Raw genomic sequence first — 26,053 nt, 5'->3', positions numbered from 1 at the left:
AACCCAACATTTGATGATTGTTTTCCACTCAGTTCAACGTTGATCTTTGATCCTACAGCAAACTTAAAAATACCTTTTTTTTTTTTTTTTTTGCCAAAAATCTGACAAGATTGTATTGGGCGTCATCAGCAGTAACATCAGACTTTATTTCAGTGAATAAAGATGAAACAGCTGCTTTATTGTCGAGATCAGCACTCAGGCATTCAATATAAGATCATAATGTTTTCCAGCTTTCTCTAACTATAGATGTTTTTCTGTGCTTTCTAAATATGCTGTGGATATCACTTTGTAAGACAAAATATAGAGATTTTTAGCAATTCTCCCCAAAGTTGGGCTGTCTTTATTAATAGTGGACATAATCAGTTTATAGAAGTATTTCCCTGAATATGATTTTATAAGGATAACTTTTCATTTTGTAGTGATCATAATTTTCAAAGTTAATTTTAGTTTCAATTTGCTTCTGCCATGTTATCTTTATACTACTTACTAAAATTTACATTAAATTTTAATTATTTCCAAGTGCTCTTGGTTTTTGTGCAGAATTCTGATTGAGAATTGAAATTGTGAAGTGTCCCTGTGGGTATATGTGAGAGAGACAGTGATGAAAAGGGAGGGCAAGAGTGATTGATTGATTGATTTAAAATAATAAAACCCCATGTATATAGCATGGAGTATATAGTCCATTATGTCAGAGTATCTTTGTATGGTGACAGATGATAACTAGACATATCATGATGATCATTTTGTAATGTACAGAAATATTAACTCACTGTCTTGTGCACATAAAGTAAAATAAAATGTACCTCAATTATACTTCAGTTGAAAACAAAATATGTGGACATGGAGGGGAAAATGCTAATGATGGTTATCTCTGAAGGTGGAGATTATGGGTGGTTATTGATTAAAAAAATAATACTGAATAGTAAAGCATTAACCCCAACTTGTGAAGGACTTTCTTCAGTGATGCTGTGTTTATACTTAAGAAATAGTAAATAATTCAGTTTTTCATTTGACTCTCTTTAACAGCCTGTAATTGCTGTTCCTCTTGTTATGCCAATTAGCAGAAGGAAAGAGGATGAGGTGTCTGTTGGAAGTGCACCCTTGGCAAAGCAACAGTCATATCAGGCATCTGAGTATGCCAGCAGCCCTGTAAAAACAAAAACTGTAACAGGTATGTGTCAAAACTCTAAAGGATCTGTGATTTCACCTTCCCTCCTAGCTAAGGAGTTATCCAGGCCATATTTTCATGAATGCTGACCAAAGACACAAGACTCCTGGAATAGAGACAAAAGACTTTATTATCTATAGCATTAACAGTTTTACCAAAATATTAGCATTTGTGTGTGTGTCCCTGCCCTAAGCCTTATTCCCCCAGGTTGGCACAAAGAGGGTAAGTGATACCTGTATAAAGTGGATTATGTTACAGGAAGGAAACCTTAAGCTTTAAAGGGGTAAAAGCTATGCCTGCATTTTCTCTGGGGGAGGACGGCTGCATATGCATCTTGTAGGATTGTAAGCAAATCTGCTGTTTGCTCAGGTGAAAGATAATATGTTTGTTTTCTAAAGCTGTACACTGTGCAGATATCCTTGAAAATAGCACTGGAAACAAAGGTACTCTCTGCCTCTACTTGTAAAACAGGCAAAAACAAGAGACCCTTGGAGAATCATCTCCCAGTAATATGTTTCTTCTTAAAATGAATCCTTGCAGTCCACCCTACATCTCAATCCTCTTTCCTCCCCCTTTGCTTACTTTGTTAGCTATATGAGCTATGCAAATATAAAGCATAAATATTCTTCCATAAAACATTATCTTTTATTTCCTTTTATGTAATTTAAAAAACCCACTTGGTGATTTCAAGTAGTGTTTTAAATTTCTAATATTATCCTTTAGATATTCAGCTTTATTCCATGTAACTCATATATCCCTGACCATATAAAAAAGATTTTATATTTTTAATAATAAAAAAACACTTATTGAGTATTTATAATGGGCCAGACCCTGTTGTAAGTAATTTTGAGGGTAGAAATATTAATAAGACATTATCGCTGCCCTTGGTGAATTTAAAATATGATGGTATACACAAGAAGGTTCACGCTAGTGTTTGTTTATACGAAAAGTTAGTTTCCTTACCATATTTATAAACAACAACAGTAAAAATACTAACATACATTTTTGTGGAGTTTATTCGTATCTATTACTTTGTGTTCTGTTTCTTAAAATAGTATGTTATATTTATTTTATGGAATCATTCGACTTCTCCTGTCAGTATTCACAGGCCTTTTGCTCTGTTGAGACTTTCTTTACCAATTGATAAAAAATGACTATGTTTATTTTTTGTATCATAGGAAGATGGTCTGTAACTTGAATTGATTTTTTAATATAAAATTAGACATTTCCTTTGGATACCATGCTAAGTTTTATACTTTAAATCGCTTGATCTGGTAATTTACATAACGGTTTATAAATATCAGCTGTTAGTAAATGTCCATTAAGTATCAATTGATAAGTTTAATTTTATATGCATATTAATCTCCTGCTTTACTATATTTAGTCCAGTTCTTTAAGCCACATAATAATTAAAGTAATTGTTAAGGATGAGTAAAGATGATAGAAAATACTTATTTATATGAAATTGCATGACATAGAACTATAGAGAAAATATTTACTGTGCATGGAGAAGTTTTATAGATAAATTCACATTTCATCAGTTGTCTATCAATTCATGAATGATATTAATATCTGAAGTTTATTTTGCTCTCTTGTGGGTGCTAAGCTGCTTCAGTTGTATCTGACTCTGCCATCCTGTGGACTGTAGCCCACCAGGCTTCTCTGTCCATGGGATTCTTCAGGCAAGATTACTGGAGTGGTTGCCATGCCCTTCTCCAGGGGATCTTTCCCAACCCAGGGATTGAACCTGTGTCTCTGAAGTCCTCTGCACTGGCAGGCATGTTCTTTTACCACTGGCGCCACCTGGGAAGCCCCATTTTTGCTTTCTTACACTTTCCCATTTAATTACAAGAAATTAATATTTTAAGAAAAACCTTGATCATAATCTCTCATCAGTAATTACTTTTTAGAGTCTGAAAACATAAACAACACATTATTCTTTTAAAAAATTTTTAATGTAGTTTAAAATTTTTATTGGAGCATAACTGATTTACAGTGTTAGTTTCAGACGTTAGTTTCTGATGTACTAAATAGTGATTCAATTATACGTATACATATAATCATTCTTTTTCAGACTCTTTTACCATACAGGTTATTTACAGAATATTGATTACAATTCCGTGTGCTATATATAGCAGGTCCTTGTGGGGGTCTATTATGTGTGTTAATCCTAAACTCCTAGTTTATCCTCTTCCCACATGTTGCCCCTTTGCGGAGGCATAAACTTGTTTTCAAAATCTGTGAGTCTATTTCTGTTTTATAAATGAATCCATTTATCTCATTTTTAAAAAATTCTGTTTCATTCCACATATGAGTGAAATCATACAATATTTGTCTTTCCCTGTCTTTCTTAACACTAACGATGATCATCTCCAGGTCCATCTGCCTTGCTGCAAATGGCATTATTTTCTTCTTTCTTATGGCTGATATTCCATTGTAAGTATGTACTACATCTTCTTTATCCATTTTTCTGTCAGTAGACGTTTAGATTGCTCTCATGTCTTGGCTATTATAAACATGCTGCAGTGAACATTGGAGTGCATTATCTTTTTGAATTGTGCCCTGGATATATGCCAAAGAGTGGGATTACTGGATCATATGATATTACCTCACACTGGTCAGATTGGCCACCTTGAAAAAGTCTACAACGCAGTAACATCCTGAGGAGGGGCTGGAGAAAAGGGATCCCTCCTACACTGTTGGTAGGAATGTAAATTGTTGCAGCCACTATGGAGAACAGTATGCTGCTAAGTCACTTCAGTCACGTGCGACTCTGTGCGACCCCATAGACGGCAGCCCACCAGGCTCCCCCGTCCCTTATTTTCTCCAGGCAAGAACACTGGAGTGGGTTGCCATTTCCTTCTCCAATGCATGAAAGTGAAAAGTGAAAGTGAAGTCGCTCAGTCATGTCCGACTCTCAGCGACCCCATGGAATGCAGCCCACCAAGCTCCTCCATCCATGGGATTTTCCAGGCAAGAGTACTATATGGAGCGCCCCTGAAAGGCTAAAAATAAAACTACCGTGTGATCAACCAAATACAATATTCTTTATTTCAAATTATAAATATGAACTTTTGCATTTTAGTTGTGGTTCTTTGCATTTGAGTTGTGGATATGGATATTTGCATTTACTGTCTTTAGTGTTCCCTCATCTGTGGAACCCTTTATTTCCATATCCTTGTATCATTGTAGTTAATGATGTCTGTATTTCCAGCTACTCAAGCTAGCATGAAAATTGTGTGTGTGCATATGTGTGGTTTAGTCAAATCTGACTCTCCCACTTCATGGACTGTAGCCCACTAACTTTCTCTGTCCATGAAATTTTTTCTAGGCAGGAATACCAGAGTGGGTTGCCAATTCCTACTGCAGGTAATCTTCCTGACCCAGGGATCAAACCCAACATCTCTTGCATTGGCAGGCAGATTCTTTACGACTATGCCACCTGGGAAGCCATACAATTAGCAGTTATCACACTAATGCCTGGGCTTGCCTTGTTTATGAACTGTGGGCATGTATAGGTCGTAAAAAGCTCTGGATATAACCTTTCTACTTTATGACCAATGTATCGTGCTCTTTAGATGCCCACCATTTTCGGTTCTCTGGAAACCTTGTTGATATTCTCGTTTTGGTTGAGTGCTCTGTTAATCATTTTCTTTGCTTAGAATTATGTTTCAAATTTTTCTGTTTTCTAGAAAGAGACTCATAGACTTAGAGAATAAACTTACGTTTGCTGCGGGGAGGGTTGGGGGAAGGGATATTAACGGAGTTTGGAATGGACACGTGCACACTGCTATGTAAAATGGATAACCAACAAGGCCCTAGGATATAGCACATGACACTCTGCTCAGTCTTATGTAGCAGCCTGGATGGGGGAGGGTGGGGGAGATTGGATACATGTATATGTATGGCTGATTCCTTTTGCTGTTCACCTGAAACTATCTCAACATTTTAAACTGGCTATATCCCAATACAAAATAAAAATAACAATACTTTTCTATTTTATTGTAAATTAGAGTAGACAATTCTTATATTGCTTTTAATTAAAAAATTGAGTCCTTTAAATGTGTCAGTCAGTCAGTTCAATTGCTCAGTCGTGTCCGACTCTTTGCGACCCCATGAATTGCAGCACGCCAGGCCTCCCTGTCCATCACCAACTCCCGGAGTTCACTCAAACTCAGGTCCATTGAGTCGGTGATGGCATCCAGCCATCTCATCCTCTGTTGTCCCCTTCTCCTCCTGCCCAGCATCAGAGTCTTTTCCAATGAGTCAACACTTCACATGAGGTGGCCAAAGTACTGGAGTTTCAGCTTCAGCATCAGTCCTTCCAATGAACACCCAGGACTGATCTCCTTTAGGATGGACCAGTTGGATCTCCTTGCAGTCCAAGGGACTCTCAAGTCTTCTCAAACACCACAGTTCAAAAGCATCAATTCTTTGGCGCTCAGCTTTCTTCACAGTCCAACTCTCACGTACATACATGATCACTGGAAAAACCATAGCCTTGACTAGACGGACCTTTGTTGACAAAGTAATGTCTCTGCTTTTCAATATGCTATCTAGGTTGGTCATAACTTTCCTTCCAAGGAGTAAGCGTCTTTTAATTTCATGGCTGCAGTCACCATCTACAGTGGTTGTGGAGCCCCAAAAAATGTGTACCTACTTCTAAATGTAGTTACCACTATTTTAATTGTTATTTACATTGTATCATAAGCTGTAACGAATTTGTTAAGTTTTTCGTATACTTTTACAAACCTTTTTTCTTATTGTTTTTGTGTTACCTTTACCATCTTAATATTAACCTTTTTAAGTGTACAGTTTAGTTGTGTTAAGTACAGAGACGGTACCCTACTCACAATAGTTTTTGACTTAAGGTTTTTCAACTTTATGATACTGTGAAAGCCATATGCATTACGTAGAAGCTGTACTTTGAATCTGAATTTTGATCTTTTTCGAGACTAGCAATGTGAGGTAGAATACTCTGGTAATACTGGGCAGGGGTAGTAAGCCACACCTTTCAGTCAGCTCTCTAACCGCCAGAGTAAAGAACCAATAGACTCACAGCCATACAACTATTTTGGTTTTTACTCTCAGTACACTATTTAATAAGTTACATGAGATATTCAACAGTTTAGAATAAAATAGGCTCTGTGTTAGATAATTTTTCCTAACTGTAGGCTAATACAAATCTTTGGGGCACATTTAAGATAGGCTAGGCTAAGCTCTGAAGTTCAGTAGGTTAGGTATATTAAATGCATTTTCAACTTAAGATATTTTCACTTTATGATGGGTTTATCAGGACATAACCCCATCATATGTTGAGGAGAATGTTTATTCACAGTGTTGTGAAATGCACATTTTAATTATTTAACTGAATTTTACAAGTAGCTCTGTTATGCCTGAATTCTTATTAAAATAATCTTTTTGTTTTTGTATTTGCAGCCTAAGGTCCAAAGTTGGTCTTAAGTTCATCCCCAAGTTATGAGGGCTTTCCAGGTAGTGCTAGTGGTAAAGAACCCACCTACCAACACAGGAGACACAAGAAATGCAGGTTCGATTCTTGGGTAAGGGAGATCCCATGGAGAAGGAAGTGACAACCCCCTCCTGTATCCTTGCCTGGGGAATCCCATGGACAGAGGAGCCTGGCAGACAGTCCATTTGGTCACAAAGAGTCAGATATGACTGAAGCGACTTAGCGCACACACATTATGTAGCAGTTCTGGCACGTGAACACCAAGGTTTGGTGATACTGCACTGGGTTTGATTTTGCTTTTTAATTATTTATCAAGAAGCACACATCCTTTTCCAGTCTCAGTGAAACTGACTTAAGTAGTTGGCTGCAGGGGGATCATGTACTTGATGGCTGGAGATGTGTTGACAGCAGAACAGCTCAATTGCAGTGAGATAGGCACGTAGGGCAGGCCAAGTCAGAATAAAAGCATGTTTCTCATGAAGATATTATCACAGAATTCTAAATAATCTTCTAGAGAATCTGTGTATTCTTCAAAACAAAGAAACCATTCAAAGTTATGACATCTGTCTATCCTTTGTTTTGGAAATGTTATGAACATTAATTTGGAACTCTTGATGAAATTGTCTGATGTCTGTAATGGAGATGAAAACTTTAAAAAACAGTGTCCTTCATAAATGATAGCTCTTTAAAAAATACTAGCCATTTTCATCTTACATGTATGGCACCCCACTCCAGTACTCTTGCCTGGAAAATCCCATGGACGGAGGAGACTGGTAGGCTGCAGTCCATGGGGTCGCTAAAAGTCGGACACAACTGAGTGACTTCACTTTCACTTTTCTCTTTCATACATTGGAGAAGGAAATGGCAACCCACTCCAGTATTCTTGCCTGGAGAATCCCAGGGATGGCGGAGCCTGGTGGGCTGCCATCTATGGGGTCGCACAGAGTTGGACACGACTGAAGCGACTTAGCAACTGTGTAAGTACACAGTTAAAATAATAGAAGGACTTTTAATTTGACTCCTTAAATACTACCAAGAACAATGAAGGTGAAAAACTAATTGGCCAATGTTTGTTGGCCAGAGAAGCTTTAGTTTTTAGCAAATGAATGGAAGTTAAATATGTAGAGACAGTCTCTGTATACCATTCTTTCATGAAATCTGACTGTACTGAAACTTGGGTATGTCAATAGTTATAGTGAGGCAAGTGGAAGAGAAGAAAAAATTAGAGCTACAGTAAAGTTTATAATAATTTATACACTGAGATTACAGGTAAAGTAGAATATAAGATCTTATAAGCAGGTATAAGATTTAACAGAGAATTGCCGCTTACTCTGAGAAAGAGGTAAGAAGATAAAGTATATATCATTATATGTCAGTTTAGTTAATTGTCTCTGCAAATAAGTATTGATGCAGGATAAGTACTGGTTTCCTTGCATTGCTTCAGAGAATGTAACAGATTAGTAAATGTATACTTTTTTCAAGGCAAGCTCCTTGGTTTCCACATACAAGGAATACTCTCCTTATAAGAAAATACGTGATATTACACTTTGCTAAATATTTTTTATTAGTTTATCAGTTTAACATTTTCCTCCAAGATTGAAATTCCTTCATCTAAAAAATCATTCTATCCAAGGCAGTATAACTTGTAGGATGGTTTTAAGGAGGGACATTTCTAATTTTTGCTAATACTAGGTGCTCCTGAAGGTGCTGATATACTCTGGATTCTAATTTTGTAATAATTTTTGAATGTAAGTAAAATGGGGCACACCAATATAGTTATTCATCTAAATCTGCTTAAGTGAAGTGAAGTCGCTCAGTCGTGCCTGACGCTTTGCAACCCTATGGACAGTAGCCTGCACCAAGCTCCTCTGTCCATGGGATTTTTTAGGCAGGAGTAATGGAGTGGGTTGCCATTTCCTTAAGTCATCCTTAATATGATTAAGCTTGAATGTTGAGCAGATATGTTCCTAATTATAGTGTGGAATTAGTATTCAAGTACAAGAAATATATTTTTGTGGATTTATGTATATTAGAAGTTGCTGACTTTAATCATGTCATTCAGCATAAAATTCTGTTCCTTTGTGATTAATTAGATATTTAGTTTCATAGGAAAATACTAAAGTGTGAGAATACACACTAATGCATAATGTGTAATTGATTTTATTGTCTCAGGAGTAAAATGTAGATCTCAAACATTTTCCTCTTGTAGAATAGAGAAAGGTTTAAAATAAAATGAAGTTTATCTAATGAAGTATGTTTAAAATAAAATAAAAATATTATTCAAAAAGTAATCAGAGAACTTAATGAAATATACATTTATTAAAGTGCTATTTTCCCTTTTTTACTTTGTAAGAGAATTTATTTGTAAAACTGAAATTCGTGGGGAAAATATTAGCAGTGTGTAGATTTTAAAATTCTACTTAATATTCACATTAACTCATATGTTGTTTCTGTGCTACCTTGGGTAATAAACTATTCTGTGCTATTCTGGGCAGTAATTTATAATGAGACAATTTGTAAGCTTACTTTGCTAAAGGATTCCAATAGTTGTCAGATGATCATATGGTATTTTAGCCATCGTCCAGATGGCTCTAACTATAGACTAGATTTTTAACATTTGATTTTTATGTTTCATGAACGTCCCTTGATCACTTGATGATGATCTTTTATGGATATGTCTGATAATTGCACTACTCACTTGGCACGAATGCATACCTGAATTTCTGGCATTGCAAGTGTTCATATGAGGAGCCCTCATGTAAATCATAGGCTCTGTTAAAAAATGTAATTTATACATTTTTTAGTGTGCCCTAAGTAGGAAGTCAAGAAACACCTGGAAAACAGGCAAATTTGGCCTTGGAATACGGAATGAAGCAGGGCAAAGACTAATAGAGTTTTGCCAAGAAAATGCACTGGTCATACAAACACCCTCTTGCAACAACACAAGAGAAGACTCTATACATGACATCACCAGATGGTCAACACCGAAATCAGATTGATTATATTCTTTGCAGCTAAAGATGGAGAAGCTCTATACAGTCAGCAAAAACAAGACAAGAGCTGACTGTGGTTCAGACCATGAACTCCTTATTGCCAAATTCAGACTTAAATTGAAGAAAGTAGAGAGAACCACTAGACTATTCAGGTATGACCTAAATCAAATCCCTTATGATTATACACTGGAAGTGAGAAATAGATTGAAGGGCCTAGATCTGATAAGAGTGCCTGATGAACTATGGAATGAGGTTCGTGACATTGTACAGGAGACAGGGATCAAGACCATCCCCATGGAAAAGAAATGCAAAAAAGCAAAATGGCTGTCTGGGGAGGCCTTACAAATAGCTGTGAAAAGAAGAGAAGCAAAAAGCAAAGGAGAAAAGGAAAGATATAAGCATCTGAATGCAGAGTTCCAAAGAATGGCAAGAAGAGATAAGAAAGCCTTCCTCAGCGAACAATGCAAAGAAGTTGAGGAAAACCACAGAATGGGAAAGACTAGAGATCTCTTCAAGAAAATCAGAGATACCAAGGGGACATTTCATGGAAAGATGGGCTCGATAAAGGACAGAAATGGTATGGACCTAACAGAAGCAGAAGATATTAAGAAGAGCTGGCAAGAATACACAGAAGAACTGTACAAAAAAGATCTTCACAACCCAGATAATCACAATGGTGTGATCACTGACCTAGAGTCAGACATCCTGGAATGTGAAGTCAATTGGGCCTTAGAAAGCATCACTACGAACAAAGCTAGTGGAGGTGATAGAATTCCAGTTGAGCTATTCCAAATCCTGAAAGACGATGCTGTGAAAGTGCTGCCCTCAATATGCCAACAAATTTGGAAAACTCAGCAGTGGCCACAGGACTGGAAAAGGTCCGTTTTCATTCCAATCCCAAAGAAAGGCAATGCCAAAGAATGCTCAAACTACCGCACAATTGCACTCATCTCACACGCTAGTAAAGTCATGCTCAAAATTCTCCAAGCCAGGCTTCAGCAATATGCGAACCATGAACTTCCTGATGTTCAAGCTGGTTTTGGAAAAGGAAGAGTAAGCAGAGATCAAATTGCCAACATCTGCTGGATCATGGAAAGAGCAAGAGCGTTCCAGAAAAACATCTATTTCTGCTTTATTGACTATGCCAAAGCCTTTGACTGTGTGGATCACAATAAACTGTGGAAAATTCTGAAAAAGATGGCAATACCAGACCACTTGATCTGCCTCTTGAGAAATTTGTATGCAGGTCAGGAAGCAACAGTTAGAACTGGACATGGAACAACAGACTGGTTCCAAATAGGAAAAGGAGTATGTCAAGGCTGTATATTGTCACCCTGTTTATTTAATTTATATGCAGAGTACATCATGAGAAACGCTGGACTGGAAGAAGCACAAGCTGGAGTCAAAGATTGCCGGGAGAAATATCAATAACCTCAGATATGCAGATGACACCACCTTTATGGCAGAAAGTGAAGAGGAACTCAAAAGCCTCTTGATGAAAGTGAAAGTGGAGAGTGAAAAAGTTGACTTAAAGCTCAACATTCAGAAAATGAAGATCATGGCCTCCGGTCCCATCACTTCATGGGAAATAGATGGGGAAACGGTGGAAACAGTGTCAGACTTTATTTTTCTGGGCTCCAAAATCACTGCAGATGGTGACTGCAGCCATGAAATTAAAAGACACTTACTCCTTGGAAGGAAAGTTATGACCAACCTAGATAGCATATTCAAAAGCAGAGACATTACTTTGCCAACAAAGGTCCATCTAGTCAAGGCTATGGTGTTTCTTTTGGTCATGTATGGATGTGAGAGTTGGACTGTGAAGAAGGCTGAGCGCTGAAGAATTGATGCTTTTGAACTGCGGTGTTGGAGAAGACTCTTGACAGTCCCTTGGACTGCAAGGAGATCCAACCAGTCCATTCTGAAGGAGATCAGGCCTGGGATTTCTTTGGAAGTAATGATGCTGAAGCTGAAACTCCAGTATTTTGGCCACCTCATGCAAAGAGTTGACTCATTGGAAAAGACTCTGATGCTGGGAGGGCTTGGGGGCAGGAGTAGAAGGGGACGACAGAGGATGAGATGGCTGGATGGCATCACTGACTCGAGGGACGTGATTCTGGGTGAACTCCGGGAGTTGGTGATGGACAGGGAGGCCTGGCGTGCTGCTATTCATTGGGTCGCAGAGAGTCAGACACGACTGAGTGACTGATCTGATGTGTCCAGAAGAATGCTTCTAATGTTTGCTGATTCATTTCAAGAATGTGTTAAGTTTGTTAAACATCTAGGTTTATTAATTTTTATATGTAAATGTACTACGGTTTTGGAGAAGGCAGTGGCACCCCACTCCAGTACTCCAGTGGATGGAGGAGCCTGGTAGGCTGCAGTCCATGGGGTCGCAAAGAGTCAGACACGACTGAGCGACTTCACTTTCACTTTTCGCTTTCATGCATTGGAGAAGGAAATTGCAACCCATTCCAGTGTTCCTGCCTGGAGAATCCCAGGGATGGCCGAGCCTGGTGGGCTGCCGTCTATGGGGTCGCACAGAATCCGACACGACTGAAGCGACTTAGCAGAAGCAGCAGTACTACGGTTTGTATAGCATGCTCGTAATGTCTTTTCTTCTTGAAACCTCAGTTCTCAAGGATTAGACCAGTCATCATTTCATATTTAATGTAAAAAAATACTTGTTTCCTTACCTCCTTTTTTGTTGTTTTTAAGTTTTCTGAGACAGTAAGAGGAAATTGATGTATTATGTCTTTTAATATGTCCAAGTTTCACTCTTATTTTTACTTTGAAAGTAGAATGTAGACTTCAGTGAATTTTGTCAGAGGAGATAGCTTTTTAAAAATTTCTTTTTAATTGGAGGATAATTCCATTGTACAATTCATTCCATTGTACATTCCATTTACAATTCCATTGTAAAGGAATTATCCTTTACAATGTTGTATTAGTTTCTGCTATACAACAATGTGAATCAGCCATAAATATACATAGGTCCCCCCACCCTTGACCTTCCGTTCTGCCCTCCACACCTGTCTCACCCCTCTAGGTTGTTGCAGAGGACCTGGTTTAGCTCCCTGTGTTATACAGGAACTTCCCACTAGATATCTGTTCTATACACGGCATTGTATATATTTCAGTGCCACTTTCCAGAGAAGATAGATGGCAAATCATTTAAATATTGAGAAAGTACTTTTACATTCTCCATCATATTGGAGTTAGTTTACTCACTAACTCACTAATTATTGTCCTCACTACCTTACTCCTTTGCCTTTTAAATGTCCTAACCCAAGTGTGGGACAAAACAGAATAAAGTAGAGAAAACTAACAAAACTATTATTTTTAGTTTCCTTGAACACAACTGATATAGGCTCACATTTTGATTTCAGTAGTAAGAGAATGAGTTAAAACAAGTACAGAGAACACGAACTCTTTGAAAATAGTTTATCTTTAGAGTATTAACCTTCAAACTTTTTTCTTAGTACTTTCCTATCAGTAAAAATCTCAGGGAAGCATTCATAGTGTATCATTTATTGATTCATGCATTAAATATGTTTAACACTATATTAACATAGAACATGTAAGATAATTGTAATTTTAACATTTGAATCTTATTTGATAGAATTTTAGTAATACATCAATAATATTGTTGTCAGAGTAATATTATGCTTCATTGAAAAAATAGTTTAATATTTCATTATTATAACAACTTAAAGATTTAATTCTTAATTCAGTTTATTTCAGTAGTTAATTTTAGTGGCTGACATAACTGAAAAGCTGCCTCACTGAGATTCGTTGACCTGAGACTGGAAATGTCTTTAATGATGTACTCAGGATACTTATTTTTCATTCTCATCCATTTTAAAAAGGTCTAGTACATTTCTGTCTTGCTTGTATAAATAAGATATTCTTCTAAATTAGTGGAAAGATGTTGCCTTATTCTTTTAAATAAGTTAGTGGCATCTTTATTTGTTATTTTTTTGTTAGTGGTATCTTTAACTCATATGTTTGGCCCTTTGTGTTTTACAGGAATCTTTTAAAAGTACCCAAATTGTGAGGAATAATTTATAGTAGATAAAGTAGATAATTTAATTTCACTAAGTGTAGATACTAAAATTTGTCAATTTGATTAAATGTGTGTATGTAAATTGTAATATGCATCAGTTAACCGAAACAGAAGAGTACCAGTTCCTTCCCGTTACTGAATGTCTTCTCTTCCTTCAGTGTATTCAATGTAGTGTTAACGTGCTTTCTTCTGTCATGGGAAAGATACACAGTGTTTTTCCACTTTACTAAATATTAAGTGCATGTCCTTACTTTTGAATAAAAGTAAGTATGAGTGAGTATTCTCATATACATCCCCTGTAGCTCAGTAGATGGTCTTGTAGTTTTATGCATCACATTTGGGGACACTGCTGTATTGGGATCCAAAACACAAAACAGAGAGAGTCCATCATATGTGGTCCAGGTGGGAGGGTCCCAAGGAGCCAAATTAAACTAAACAAATTATTGGGTAATATAGTTCAAGAATTCTGGGATGGAGAAGTGATTAAAGGAATAAAAAAAAATCAGTAACATCTCCACAAACATGCAGCTTAGGCAGAAAGTCATTGGTATAATGACCAGTAAATGTGGAAATGGAAGAAGTGAGAGCCAGATAAGCTAGGCTGGGCATGAAGGTGAATAGTTCTTGAGGAAGTAAGCCCAATGGTATGTTTAAATCATGTTGTAGCACTTTGCAGCCTATGTAGGCTATGTAATGTTACTACAAGGTCTGTTCAGGTACAACTACTAACATTGCCTCATTTTCTCCTAACTGATAGGACATTCCCTTACTGGAGAAGGAATTTACATTTCTAAATTAGGAAGGACTCTCTGATAGCAAGAGAGAAAAACTGTATTCAAGTAATTTTAAGTTATAAGAAAAGGGGAGGGGGGAAATCGATTAATTCTGATAACCAAAATGGTAAGAAAGACAAATACAATACAAATCTTGTCTTTGGAATGGCTTAGAATTCAGTTCCACACCGTGAGGATTCTTGTCTTTTCATGTTGATTTATCTCTCTCTTACTATGTGTATGTGTGTGTATTTGACCTAGCATGGCTGTGGTACCTCTGGAGTCAAATACTTAATTCTGATCAAGGAGACAGTGATATGGTCCAGAATCTGTTGAAAAAATATCAGAAGCAGTTTTCTTTGGGCTTTCTTGGCTCATGTGCACACATCTTAGACAATCACTGTGGTCAAGGAGGTTAGTCATTATGACTTGGCCAGTGGCAGCCCAGCTTGGGTCAAATGTCCAACCTCTGTGTTCAAGGGTGTGAGATATGGATACCAGAAAATGTAGGAATAGCAGAAACATGGCTCCTGGGGATAATTTTTGAAAGACAATCATCTATCTCAATTCACATCTACTAATTTTTCATTTTATGCTTAATCACAGTAGTTTTAAAACGCAAAATGTTGATTGCATAACATTTAGACTAAATCACATTTATGCGTTTCTGTTTTGATAGGAATAATGTAAGTGAATTTTGATGGTATTGCATCCATGAATGGAGGGAAGGGTGAAAAATAATTTAGAAGAGAAAGACATGGGATGCATAAGACTGCAAACTTTATAGCAGGTGTTCATTTGTTTTGTTTCTCAACCTATAGTTTATTCACATGGGGAAAAGGAATTAGGAGATGTTCTGTTATATATAGTTTTGAAAATAAAGTTCTACCTTGCAGAATTTATTAATTTTGAAACTATCATTATAAACAGTTTTTAAGCAGATTCATTAATTCGAATTATTACACAATTTAAAATTTGTCAGCTAATTTTGAAGTTCTTTGAGGATATATGGTGATATTAAGTACATGGAAAGGTTTTTACATGTATGGTCTTCTTTGGAAATGAGTTATTCTAATATTTTATACAAACTGGCAAGAATTCAGCAAAAATTCAACCAAATTGTTCTATATGCAGTCTTTTTTCCCTTCTTTTGCAGTCAGAACAAGATTATAGTTTCCAGATGAAATTCTGAATGTCACATAGTGATGACATATATTTTCCTGGTTGGCTCGGCATGAGATGCAATTTTGCATGCCATGTCACGCTGCCTTGCAGAATCCAAAAGCCATTATTTCCCAAGGGGCTTTCAGGAGTGATAGTATCAAATGTAGTTTGTATTTTAAAGAAAAGTCTCAGGCATCATTGCCATTCTTATGGCAAGTTGCTTAAAGGTTTATATATTATCCAAACTACAGAAATTTTAAAATAACATTACTACGTAAAGGTCACTTTTTCTCTAGGTTATTTAATTTTATATTGCCAAACAGTGAGTGAGTGAATGTCATTCGGTCATGTCCAACTCTTTGCAACCCCATGGACTGTACAGTCCATGGAATTCTCCAGGCCAGAATACTGGAGTGGGTAGCCTTTCCCTTCTCCAGGGAGTCTTCCCAACCCAGGGATCGAACCCAGGTCTTTCACATTGCAGGTGGATTCTTTGCCAGCTGAGCCCCCAGGGAAGCCCATGAATACTGGAGTGGGTAGCCTATCCCTTCTCTAGCATATCTTCCCAACCCAGGAATTGTCTTCTTCATTGCAGGCAGATTCTTTACCAGCTGAGCCACCAGGAAACGCCATTGCCAAATAGAGTTGCCAAAAACCATGATCAGTGTGCAATATAGATCAAGAATTATGAAGGTATAGTAGGAAAACCAGTAGATTAGTGGCAAAAATAAACGGTTTTAACCCAGTTCCCCTCCCATGTTAAGCTAACCTCAGATAGCCGCAATTTATTCATTTATAATATGGTAATAAGTGTACCCAACTATCTCACAGTTTTAAGTCTTAAGTAAGATATGTGAAAGTTCTGTATATGTGTATGGTAAAATGCAATTCAGATAAAACATACGATCACATCTTTTATGTTTGCATTTTAAGAGGAAAGGTATAGACTTCAAGCAAAGTGAAGCTTATTTTATTCATTAGGTTTTGACACTGCAATGTAGTTTTATTTTTTCTTGTTTATTTGATGATAATCATTCTACAGCTGACTTAAAACCCAATATTTCCATTTATGTCTATATAATAACATTTATTTCATACTGATGATCTTTCTATTTTACATTTGTTTTAACTAACTTGCTTTATTGCTTCTTTTCTTCTATTTTCTTCTTTTTTTTTTAAGGTGTCTCAGGTTCAGTTCCCTGGACAGCTCTGTTTGGGTATCTTACAGGTCCTTAAAGCCAAACTTGTATCAAATCTGTCCAACTCTGTACCTCCCCTTACCACCATTGACCATGTTGCTCAAGGCTGAAACCCAGGACTCATCTTTAGTATCTCCTTGCTCTATCTGTTCTGCCTCCAAATTATTCTTAGTGTTTTTGTTTCAGTCTGTTTGTATGCTGCTTCCCTAGTCAGAATTGCATAATTCTTATATAGGATAATGTAAGGGTATCCTGATTAGTCTCCCTAGTGTCATTTCCAGATTATTTTATCATCTGTTGTCTAGATGACAGCAAGAGTCATCTTATTAAAAATCTAAATTGGATCATTTTATTCCCTACTGGAAATGCTTTTGTGACTTCCTGTTGCACTTAAGGTAGAATCCACACTCCTTACCGAGGCTGATAAAGTCTGACCTGATCCTCTCTCTCTAGGCTTCTTTCATTTCATCTTTTGTCATTTTGCGTTACATCGATCATCTTTCACTTCTTCAAAAACTGCGTGCTTTTTCTTGCCTGGGATCTTTTGCATGTTCTGTTTCTATTGCTTCTATTGCTGTTTTCATAACTATTAAGTTTGTATTTAAATGTTGTCTTCTCAATAAAGAAACTTTTCCCTTTCAGTCTTTCTAAAATAGGTCTGTGCCATTCTTCCAAGCTTCTCTACCTTAGTACCTCTTTTCTGTCCTCATAATGCTTATCATACTGTGTTTGACTTACTCACATTTGTATTCCCAGAATCTAACAGCTATTTCTGGCATTGAGCAAACTGAGTAAATAATGGCTTCATGAATGAATAAATTCTATTTCTTTAGTTATTTTTATTTAGGGACTTAATAATCACATTCCTTAGCCTTATTTATCTTCCATCTTTTATTGATTTAAATTGACATCCTGTAACTTTTCAAATTTGTTTCCACATTCCCCAGGGATATTTTTCAAATATTTGGGAGAGGTAACAGCTTTTATTTTTCTTACCTTTTGCAAAAAGTGTATTTCTTTCCAGTGACATCAAAGTCATTATTAGGATTATGAGTGAGTTAACAATTCTTTTCTGTAGCTATGCGTTTGTGGTGCAGGCTCAGTCACTAAGTTGTGTCTGACTCTGTGACCCCATGGACTGTAGCCTGCCAGGCTCCTGTCCATGGAACTCTCCAAGTAAGAATACTGGAGTGGGTTGCCATTTCCTTCTCCACATAATGATAAAATTTTCTAAAATAGGTCTGTGCCTACCTATCCATTTAGTAAATTTGTTATTCATTCATTTCTGTCTTTCCACTGTAAACTCCTCAAAGACATAATCTCCATCTTTTATTTATCTTTATCTTTGTTTCTGAAGGTCCTTGCAAAACTAGGCACTCAGTAATGCTTATTGAATTGAACTAAGCAACTTTCCATAGCTCATAAGTCTTGGAAGGGGATAGCAGTTTCCTCTATCGCATTTTCAAGTGTTTTCTAAGCCATACCAGTGGAATGGAAGAATAGCAATATAAGAAGATACACAAATCTGCTTTTATTTTTGTTGTGTTGTGATTCCCTAAATCCTTATGAGATCTTCTTCAGATTAAGAAATTGGGGGATTGAGAGTCAAGTGGTATGATTCCTCTTCTGCTGTGTTCTTCAATCCAGTATGTTTTTCCAGTAGTCTTGCCTTCAAGAAATAGCAAGGAGGACAATCTGAAGCAGAAAGTCCTGGGAAGAGGGATTGAAGGGGAAGTGAAAAGGACAGTGGGGATCCTGATCCTGTAGGAATTTATGAGCCATTTTAAGGACTTGGGCCAGTAAAATTAAGAGTAAATACATGACTGAACAACTTGATTTCCCAATAACATAAAGGGGAAACTAAAGATTGACACAGTTTTTTTTCTTGGTGAATATTTAAAACTTAAATGAAACTATAAATCATAAATATGTACCTTACACAAAGGTACTTTTTAAAAACAATGTCACTACACTACTAGGGAAAGATTTATTTAAAGAAGATACACATATGATTTTTTTCTCTTTTTAAAATATTAATGATTGATTTCAACTAATGCTTACTGAGCAAGACATTCTTATTATTTCATGGTGCTACATGAAATGAATATAGGAAACATGGATTGTCCTTGCAATGAAATGAATATTGTCTTGGTTTTAGCACTATGAAAAGTGAATTGCATTTTACTGAATAAAGTACATAATTATATAAATTGGTGGTTAGAAGTCTTATGTTTAAAGGAAAAATTGCTATAGGAATTTTTTTTTCTTAATTTCCCATTAGAAGTCCTCCTTCCTTATCGACCAAAAACCAAAGTTGGCCAACTTTTGTTACAGGACCTCTCTAAGACTCTTATGCAACAGATGATAGAAGTTTGAAACAGAAACGACTTAATTCTGAGGAACACTTTACTCTGAGAGCTGAATTCTACCGTCATTGAACAAATGTTTTTTGATTCCTTGGTATCACTAAGTAACCTTGTTATGATGAGAATCTTGAACTTCAGGAACATAAACCATTTGGTATCAAATGTCATTATTTTGTGCCATTGTTCTAGATATACTATAGGATGCTCAGAGTTACCGTTTAGCCATTGACACCATTATTTAAATCCTCAAAATAAGAACGGAGGTTTTTGACATACTGACTTTAAGTAATTGTTACCAGGTTCCAGTTCAGCCATGAGAAGGTAAAAGGATGTTCTGATGTAAATCATTGAGTGATATACAGAGGCAAAAAAATATAGACATTTACTTCTGCGGCTTGGAGTTTCAAGCTTTATGCTTTTTCAGCCAATTTTATCTAGGTGGTGTTAGATTAATAAATACGTACATAAAGATCATTTCTCATTGAAAGAGTAAGAGTAGTGGGGGAGGGGCAGGCAGAATGTATCTTTGAAGTCCAACTATTAACCACTGCATTTAATTGTTGTACAGTATTACTGTGCTCTTCTGCTTCCTTTGGAGAAACAAATATTCAGACTTTTGCATTATACCATGAAGAATTAAAAATACAGAATTATGTCAGAATTCTATGAGATTATAAAGAAAGGGCCAAATCTAATTTGGAGAATTCAGTGACTGTTTCTCAGGAAATGATGTTTAAGGTAGAACTAAAACAATATGTTTATTGTGATTAAAAAAGGAAAGTCACTTTGTTTCAGATCTGGTAATCTTCAAGTTTTTTCTATATCTTCTGTATCTTGTCTTATATCAGTTAATTTTTAATTACTATTCTCTATATTTAAAGTAATTTAATGAACTTCTTGTTACACAATGCAGCATTTAACATGAGTAGTATTCTTGACTTTAGATGTACTTATCATTAACTTCTGACATTAGATTAGTCCCCAGCATGTAGTAGATGTTACAGACATTTTGGTTAAAGTATGGTTCAAAATTGGCAGTTTTATAGAGTATAACTGTGCTACCTGTAAAATGTACATAATTACAAAAAAAATTATCTTTTGAAAATACAAGCTTGTCTTCCTATTCTATTGTCTTTTGATAATATGAATATGATGGATTGAAAATTAGTGTATCTAAAATAGGTGCTTTTATACTTCTAATAGCCAGGTCAGTCTACTTAAAGAGATTTTTTAAACTGATTATATTTTTCATAGCTTTTTGGAAACACTTTTAAGCCACATAGAGATTTCAGCACCTCGTATAATTTCTTAAATCATAATATCAGCAAATACAGCTTTTGGTGTGTAGTGACTTGAAATATCTATCACTTAACAGTCAGGTAATGGTGTCCAGTCTGCTTGATAATATTAACATTTATTAGATGGTTTTATTTTCAAATTGTAATAACATTATTTATACAACACTAATATTCTCTATCAGTAGATTTTTAAAATTTGACCGTAAGCAGCTTTTGTGGAAACCTTTGGTATCCATGGTTTCAAGGAGTTTTAAAATTTGGCCTGCATTTTAAAAAATTATTTATATTTTTAGAATTTATTTTCTTAGAGCAGTTTTAGGCTTGCATTTAAATTGAGGGGAAGGTTCAGAGATTTCTCACGTATCTACTGCCCCACACGTGTGTAGTCTTCCTCATTATCAAAAACCCCACCAAAGTGGTATGTTGTTATACTTGATGGATTTATACTGATCCATCATTATCATCCAAAGTCCTTATTTCTCAATAGGGATCACTCATGGTGTAATATATTCTTCTGTTTGAACAAATGTATATAACAACATACACACTCCAATATAGTGATATGCAGAGTAGTTTCAATGCCCCAAAAATTCTCTTTGCTCTGCCTATTGCTCTTCTCTCCTTAACTTCTCTGCTAATCTTTTTATTATCTCCATAGTTATGCTTTTTCCAGATTGTCACATAGTTGGAAGCATTCAGTACGTAGCCTTTTCAGATGGGCCTCTTTCACTTAGAAATATGTATTTAAATTTACTCCATGTGTTTTTTTTGCTCATTTCTATTAATGAATAATAATCCATTTTCTAAGTGTACCACAGTTTATCTGGCAGCTCACCTTCTAAAGGACATCTTGGTTGCTTCCAGGTTTTGATAGTTATGAGTAAAGCTTCTGTAGCATCTGTGTGCATGCATATGGTTGGTCTACATTTAATTTAGTTATTTAAATCGGCAGAGTTCTACAATAAGTTTATGTTGCCATATTCTTCTCATACCTGCTAAGATATAAGAATAACTATAAGGTCCAGGTGAGTGGAAAGTAAATTAAGGTGTGTTTTATTTTAAAATGGGGCTTCCCTGGTAACTCAGGTGCTAAAGAATCCACTTGACATGGGGGAGGACCCCAGTTTAATTCCTGGGTTGGGAAGATCCCTGGGGAAGGGTTAGGTTACCCACTCTAGCATTCTTGGGCTTCCCTTATGGCTTAGATGGTAAAGAATCCACCCGCAATGCAAGAGACCTCGGTTCTGACCCTGGGTTGGGAAGATCCCCTGGAGGAGGGCATGGCAACCCACTCCAGTATTCTTGCCTGGAGAATCTCATTAACAGAGGAGCCTGGCAGGCTACAGTCTGGGTCACAAAGAGTCAGACGTGACTTGCTGTTGTAAAATATTAATTCTGAAATATACAGTAAAAAGTTAAAAACCTCCTCCCCTCCAACCCCTCATACAATTCCATTTTACTGTCTTCAAAGGTAACCTCTGTGAAGGGTTTGTATTTTACCTGTCTATAACTATGTGTTAATGAGATAAACACAGGCTCAACCTCACATACTGTTTTAAAAACATGTGGATTCTTCTACAGAAATACATATATTTTCACATCACAGTGTATCAAAAATATGATTTCTGTCATATGTTGAACTGTTCCTCTTTTTAAATGATTGAAATACAATCCTATCACAAGTATTTCAAAGTTAATTTAACCATATCTTTTTTGATGGATATTAATTGCTTAGCATTTTCTTCCTCTCCTTTCTCCTCCTTCCTTCTCTCCCTTTTTTTCACTATTTCAAATAATACTGCTGATACTAAACATTTTTCAAATTATTGATTGAATCTCACATGTCATATGTTTTAGTATTTCTGTAGCATAGGTTTTTAGAAATGGAATTAGTTTGTAGAAAAACTTGCATGTTTAAATATCCTGTCTTGTAATTTCACTCTGCAGGCTATCCTTATAGTCCCAGTATATGAAACATTCTAACAAAGGGCTTTAATGATGTCAGATGTTTTTAAAAATACAAATTAACTGTTTAAAATGTTTGCCGACATGACAGTTGAAAAGAATATCTGATTGTTGGCTTAATTTTTATTTTATTATTAGGAAAGTTGATCATATCTTAGTAAGTTTTTTGGCCAAATTATGTTTTGTAAGAATTATTTGTTCATATTTTTTCCATTTTTTGTTATTTATCCATATGACACTTTGATATCTTCATTTGAACTTGTAATGGAAATCCTAGCCTGATAGGTATAAAACTATATTTCCTTTTCCTCTCCCCTCTAGTGCCATTCTTCCAGTTGATCAAATATAAAACCTTGGAGTTATCCTTGCTTTACTTTTCTCTCTTATTGTAGTTATAATCCATCAGTAAATTTGTTGGCTGTATCTTTGAAAACAATACAGAAATTCTCCATTCTTGTTAGCTCTGTTGCTACTACCACCTCTCACAACCTGTCTTCTTGTTTTAATATTTATGTAGACCGTTTTCTACATAGTAACCAGAGACTTCTCTCAAAATATGTCCATTAATTTCAAGACTGTTTAGAGTCATATCCTGTCTCAAAATAAAACCCAACCTCCTTACCACGGCCTGTGTAAGCCCTGTGTGATTTGGTCCCTATTGGTACCTCTGACCTTGTCTCTTGCTTCTGTCATTTTTACTTTGTTCTAACCATCCTTGCTTTTGTATGGTTTCTTGAAAATTCCTAAGTACACTCCCATCTTGGTGCTTTGCAGTGTTGTTCCCATCTGCCTAGAATGCTCCACCTCCATGGATCTCTCTCCATGGATCTCTTCTTTTTTTTTTTTTAACAAACATTTTTGAATGTTTCTTGGGATTGGGGGCAGGAGGAGAAGGGGACGACAGAGGATGAGATGGCTGGATGGCATCACTGACTCGATGGACGTGAGTCAGAGTGAACTTCGGGAGCTGGTGATGGACAGGGAGGCCTGGCGTGATGCGATTCATGGGGTTGCAAAGAGTCGGACACGACTGAGCGACTGAACTGAACTGAATGTGTATACTGTGGTAGGCTGTGGTATTATTAGCATGAGAATAAAAGGTTTATGTTCCATGCCCTTAAGATACTTTGAATCTACTATAAATGCAAATATGTGAACCAAATAGAGCGGAAAGGGAAAGTATGAGTAGATAATAGCACTTGTCATTCTCATAGTGATGATGTGGTAGCACTTAGTTTGGAGACTGTTCAATGATTATCAAATTTAGCTTAGTAAAAGTCTTGAAAACCAAGATCTGAGTCATTTATTTTATAGTATTTAAAATAGCACCCTATCAATTACATGTATCAGTTCAGTTCAGTTCAGTAGCTCAGTCCTGTCCGACTCTTTGCGACCCCGTGAATCGCAGCATGCCAGGCCTCTCTGTCCATCACTAACTCCGGGATTTCATTCAGACTCAGCGTCCATCGAGTCAGTGATGCCATCCAGCCATCTCATCCTCTGTCGTCCCCTTCTACTCCTGCCCGCAATCCCTCCCAGCATCAGAGTCTTTTCCAGTGAGTCAACTCTTTGCATGAGGTGGCCAAAGTACTGGAGTTTCAGCTTCAGCATCATTCCCTCCAAAGAAATCCCAGGGCTGATCTCCTTCAGAATGGACTGGTTGGATCTCCTTGCAGTCCAAGGGACTGTCAAGAGTCTTCTCCAACACCGCAGTTCAAAAGCATCAATTCTTCGGCACTCAGCCTTCTTCATAGTCCAACTCTCACATCCATACATGATCACAGGAAAAACCATAGCCTTGATTAGATGAACCTTTGTTGGCAAAGTAATGTCTCTGCTTTTGAATATGCTATCTAGGTTGGTCAGAACTTTCCTTCCAAGGAGTAAGCGTCTTTTAATCTCATGGCTGCAGTCACCATCTGCAATGATTTTGGAGCCCAAAAAAATAAATTGTGACACTGTTTCCACTGTTTCCCCATCTATTTCCCATGAAGTGATGGGACCGGATGCCATGATCTTCGTTTTCTGAATGTTGAGCTTTAAGCCAACTTTTTCACTCTCCACTTTCACTTTCATCAAGAGGCTTTTGAGTTCCTCTTCACTTTCTGCCATAAAGGTGGTGTCATCTGCATATCTGAGGTTATTGATATTTCTCCCGGCAATCTTGATTCCAGCTTGTGCTTCTTCCAATCCAGCGTTTCTCATGATGTACTCTGCATATAAGTTAAATAAGCAGGGTGACAATATACAGCCTTGACATACTCCTTTTCCTATTTGGAACCAGTCTGTTGTTCCACGTCCAGTTCTAACTGTTGCTTCCTGACCTGCATACAGATTTCTCAAGAGGCAGGTCAGGTGGTCTGGTATTCCCATCTCTTTCAGAATTTTCCACAGTTTATTGTGATCCACACAGTCAAAGGCTTTGGCATAGTCAATGAAACAGAAATAGATGTTTTTCTGGAATGCTCTTTTTCCATGATCCAGCGGATGTTGGCAATTTGATCTCTGGTTCCTCTGCCTTTTCTAAAACCAGCTTGAACATCTGGAAGTTCATGGTTCACATATTGCTGAAGCCTAGCTTGGAGAATTTTGAGCATTACTTTACTAGTGTGTGAGATGAGTGCAATTGTGTGGTAGTTTGAGCATTCTTTGGTATTGCCTTTCTTTGGGATTGGAATGAAAACGGACCTTTTCCAGTCCTGTGACCACTGCTGCGTTTCCAAATTTGCTGGCATATTGAGTGCAGCACTTTCACAGCATCGTCTTTCAGGATTTGGAATAGCTCAACTGGAATTCTATCACCTCCACTAGCTTTGTTAGTAGTGATACTTTCTAAGGCCCACTTCACATTCCAGGATGTCTGGCTCTAGGTCAGTGATCACACCATCGTGATTATCTGGGTTGTGAAGATCTTTTTTGTACAGTTCTTCTGTGTGTTCTTGCCATCTCTTCTTAATATCTTCTGCTTCTGTTAGGTCATACCATTTCTGTCCTTTATCGAGCCCATCTTTCCATGAAATGTCCCCTTGGTATCTCTGATTTCTTGAAGAGATCTCTAGTCTTTCCCATTCTGTTGTTTTCCTTTATTTCTTTGCATTGATCGCTGAGGAAGGCTTTCTTATCTCTTCTTGCTATTCTTTGGAACTCTGCATTCAGATCCTTACATCTTTCCTCTTCTCCTTTGCTTTTCGCTTCTCTTCTTTTCATAGCTATTTGTAAGGCCTCCACAGACAGCCATTTTGCTTTTTTGAATTTCTTTTCCATGAGGATGGTCTTGATCCCTGTCTCCTGTACAATGTCACGAACCTCATTTCATAGTTCATCAGGCACTCTATCTATCAGATCTAGGCCCTTCAATCTATTTCTCACTTCCACTGTATAATCATAAGGGATTTGATTTAGGTCATACCTGAATGGTCTAGTGGTTTTCCCTACTTTCTTCAATTTAAGTTTGAATTTGGTAATCAGGAGTTCATGATCTGAGCCACAATCAGCTCCTGTCTTGTTTTTGTTGACTGTATAGAGCTTCTCCATCTAAAATGTAACATATATATATGTCCACATATATTGTTATAAATTATTCTTTGATTT

General features: G+C 36.7%; 1 protein-coding gene across 27 annotated transcripts in view; it reads left to right on the top strand.

Annotated features, from left to right (window-relative positions):
* The window catches only part of VPS13B (vacuolar protein sorting 13 homolog B), an 806,276-nt gene that overhangs the window by 331,016 nt on the left and 449,207 nt on the right, over positions 1 to 26,053 (top strand). For 24 of the 27 annotated variants that reach the window (XR_009490398.1, XM_059874347.1, XM_059874354.1 and 21 more), the window contains one exon: positions 1,027 to 1,171. Coding sequence is in view for 26 of the 27 variants with exons in the window: in XM_059874347.1 (XP_059730330.1) it covers positions 1,027 to 1,171 (145 nt within the window). In the remaining variant the exon portion in view is untranslated. Of the gene's footprint in view, positions 1 to 1,026; positions 1,172 to 3,544; positions 3,734 to 16,229; positions 16,265 to 26,053 lie in introns of those variants that run through there. The other 3 variants (XM_025001971.2, XM_059874367.1, XM_059874368.1) reach the window with 3 other exon arrangements.

Source organism: Bos taurus, chromosome 14 (genome assembly GCF_002263795.3).
Source record: "Bos taurus isolate L1 Dominette 01449 registration number 42190680 breed Hereford chromosome 14, ARS-UCD2.0, whole genome shotgun sequence".
NCBI classification, from domain to species: domain Eukaryota; kingdom Metazoa; phylum Chordata; class Mammalia; order Artiodactyla; family Bovidae; genus Bos; species Bos taurus.
Note: the sequence above shows the minus strand (reverse complement) of the source record. Positions and strands in the feature narration are given on the sequence as shown.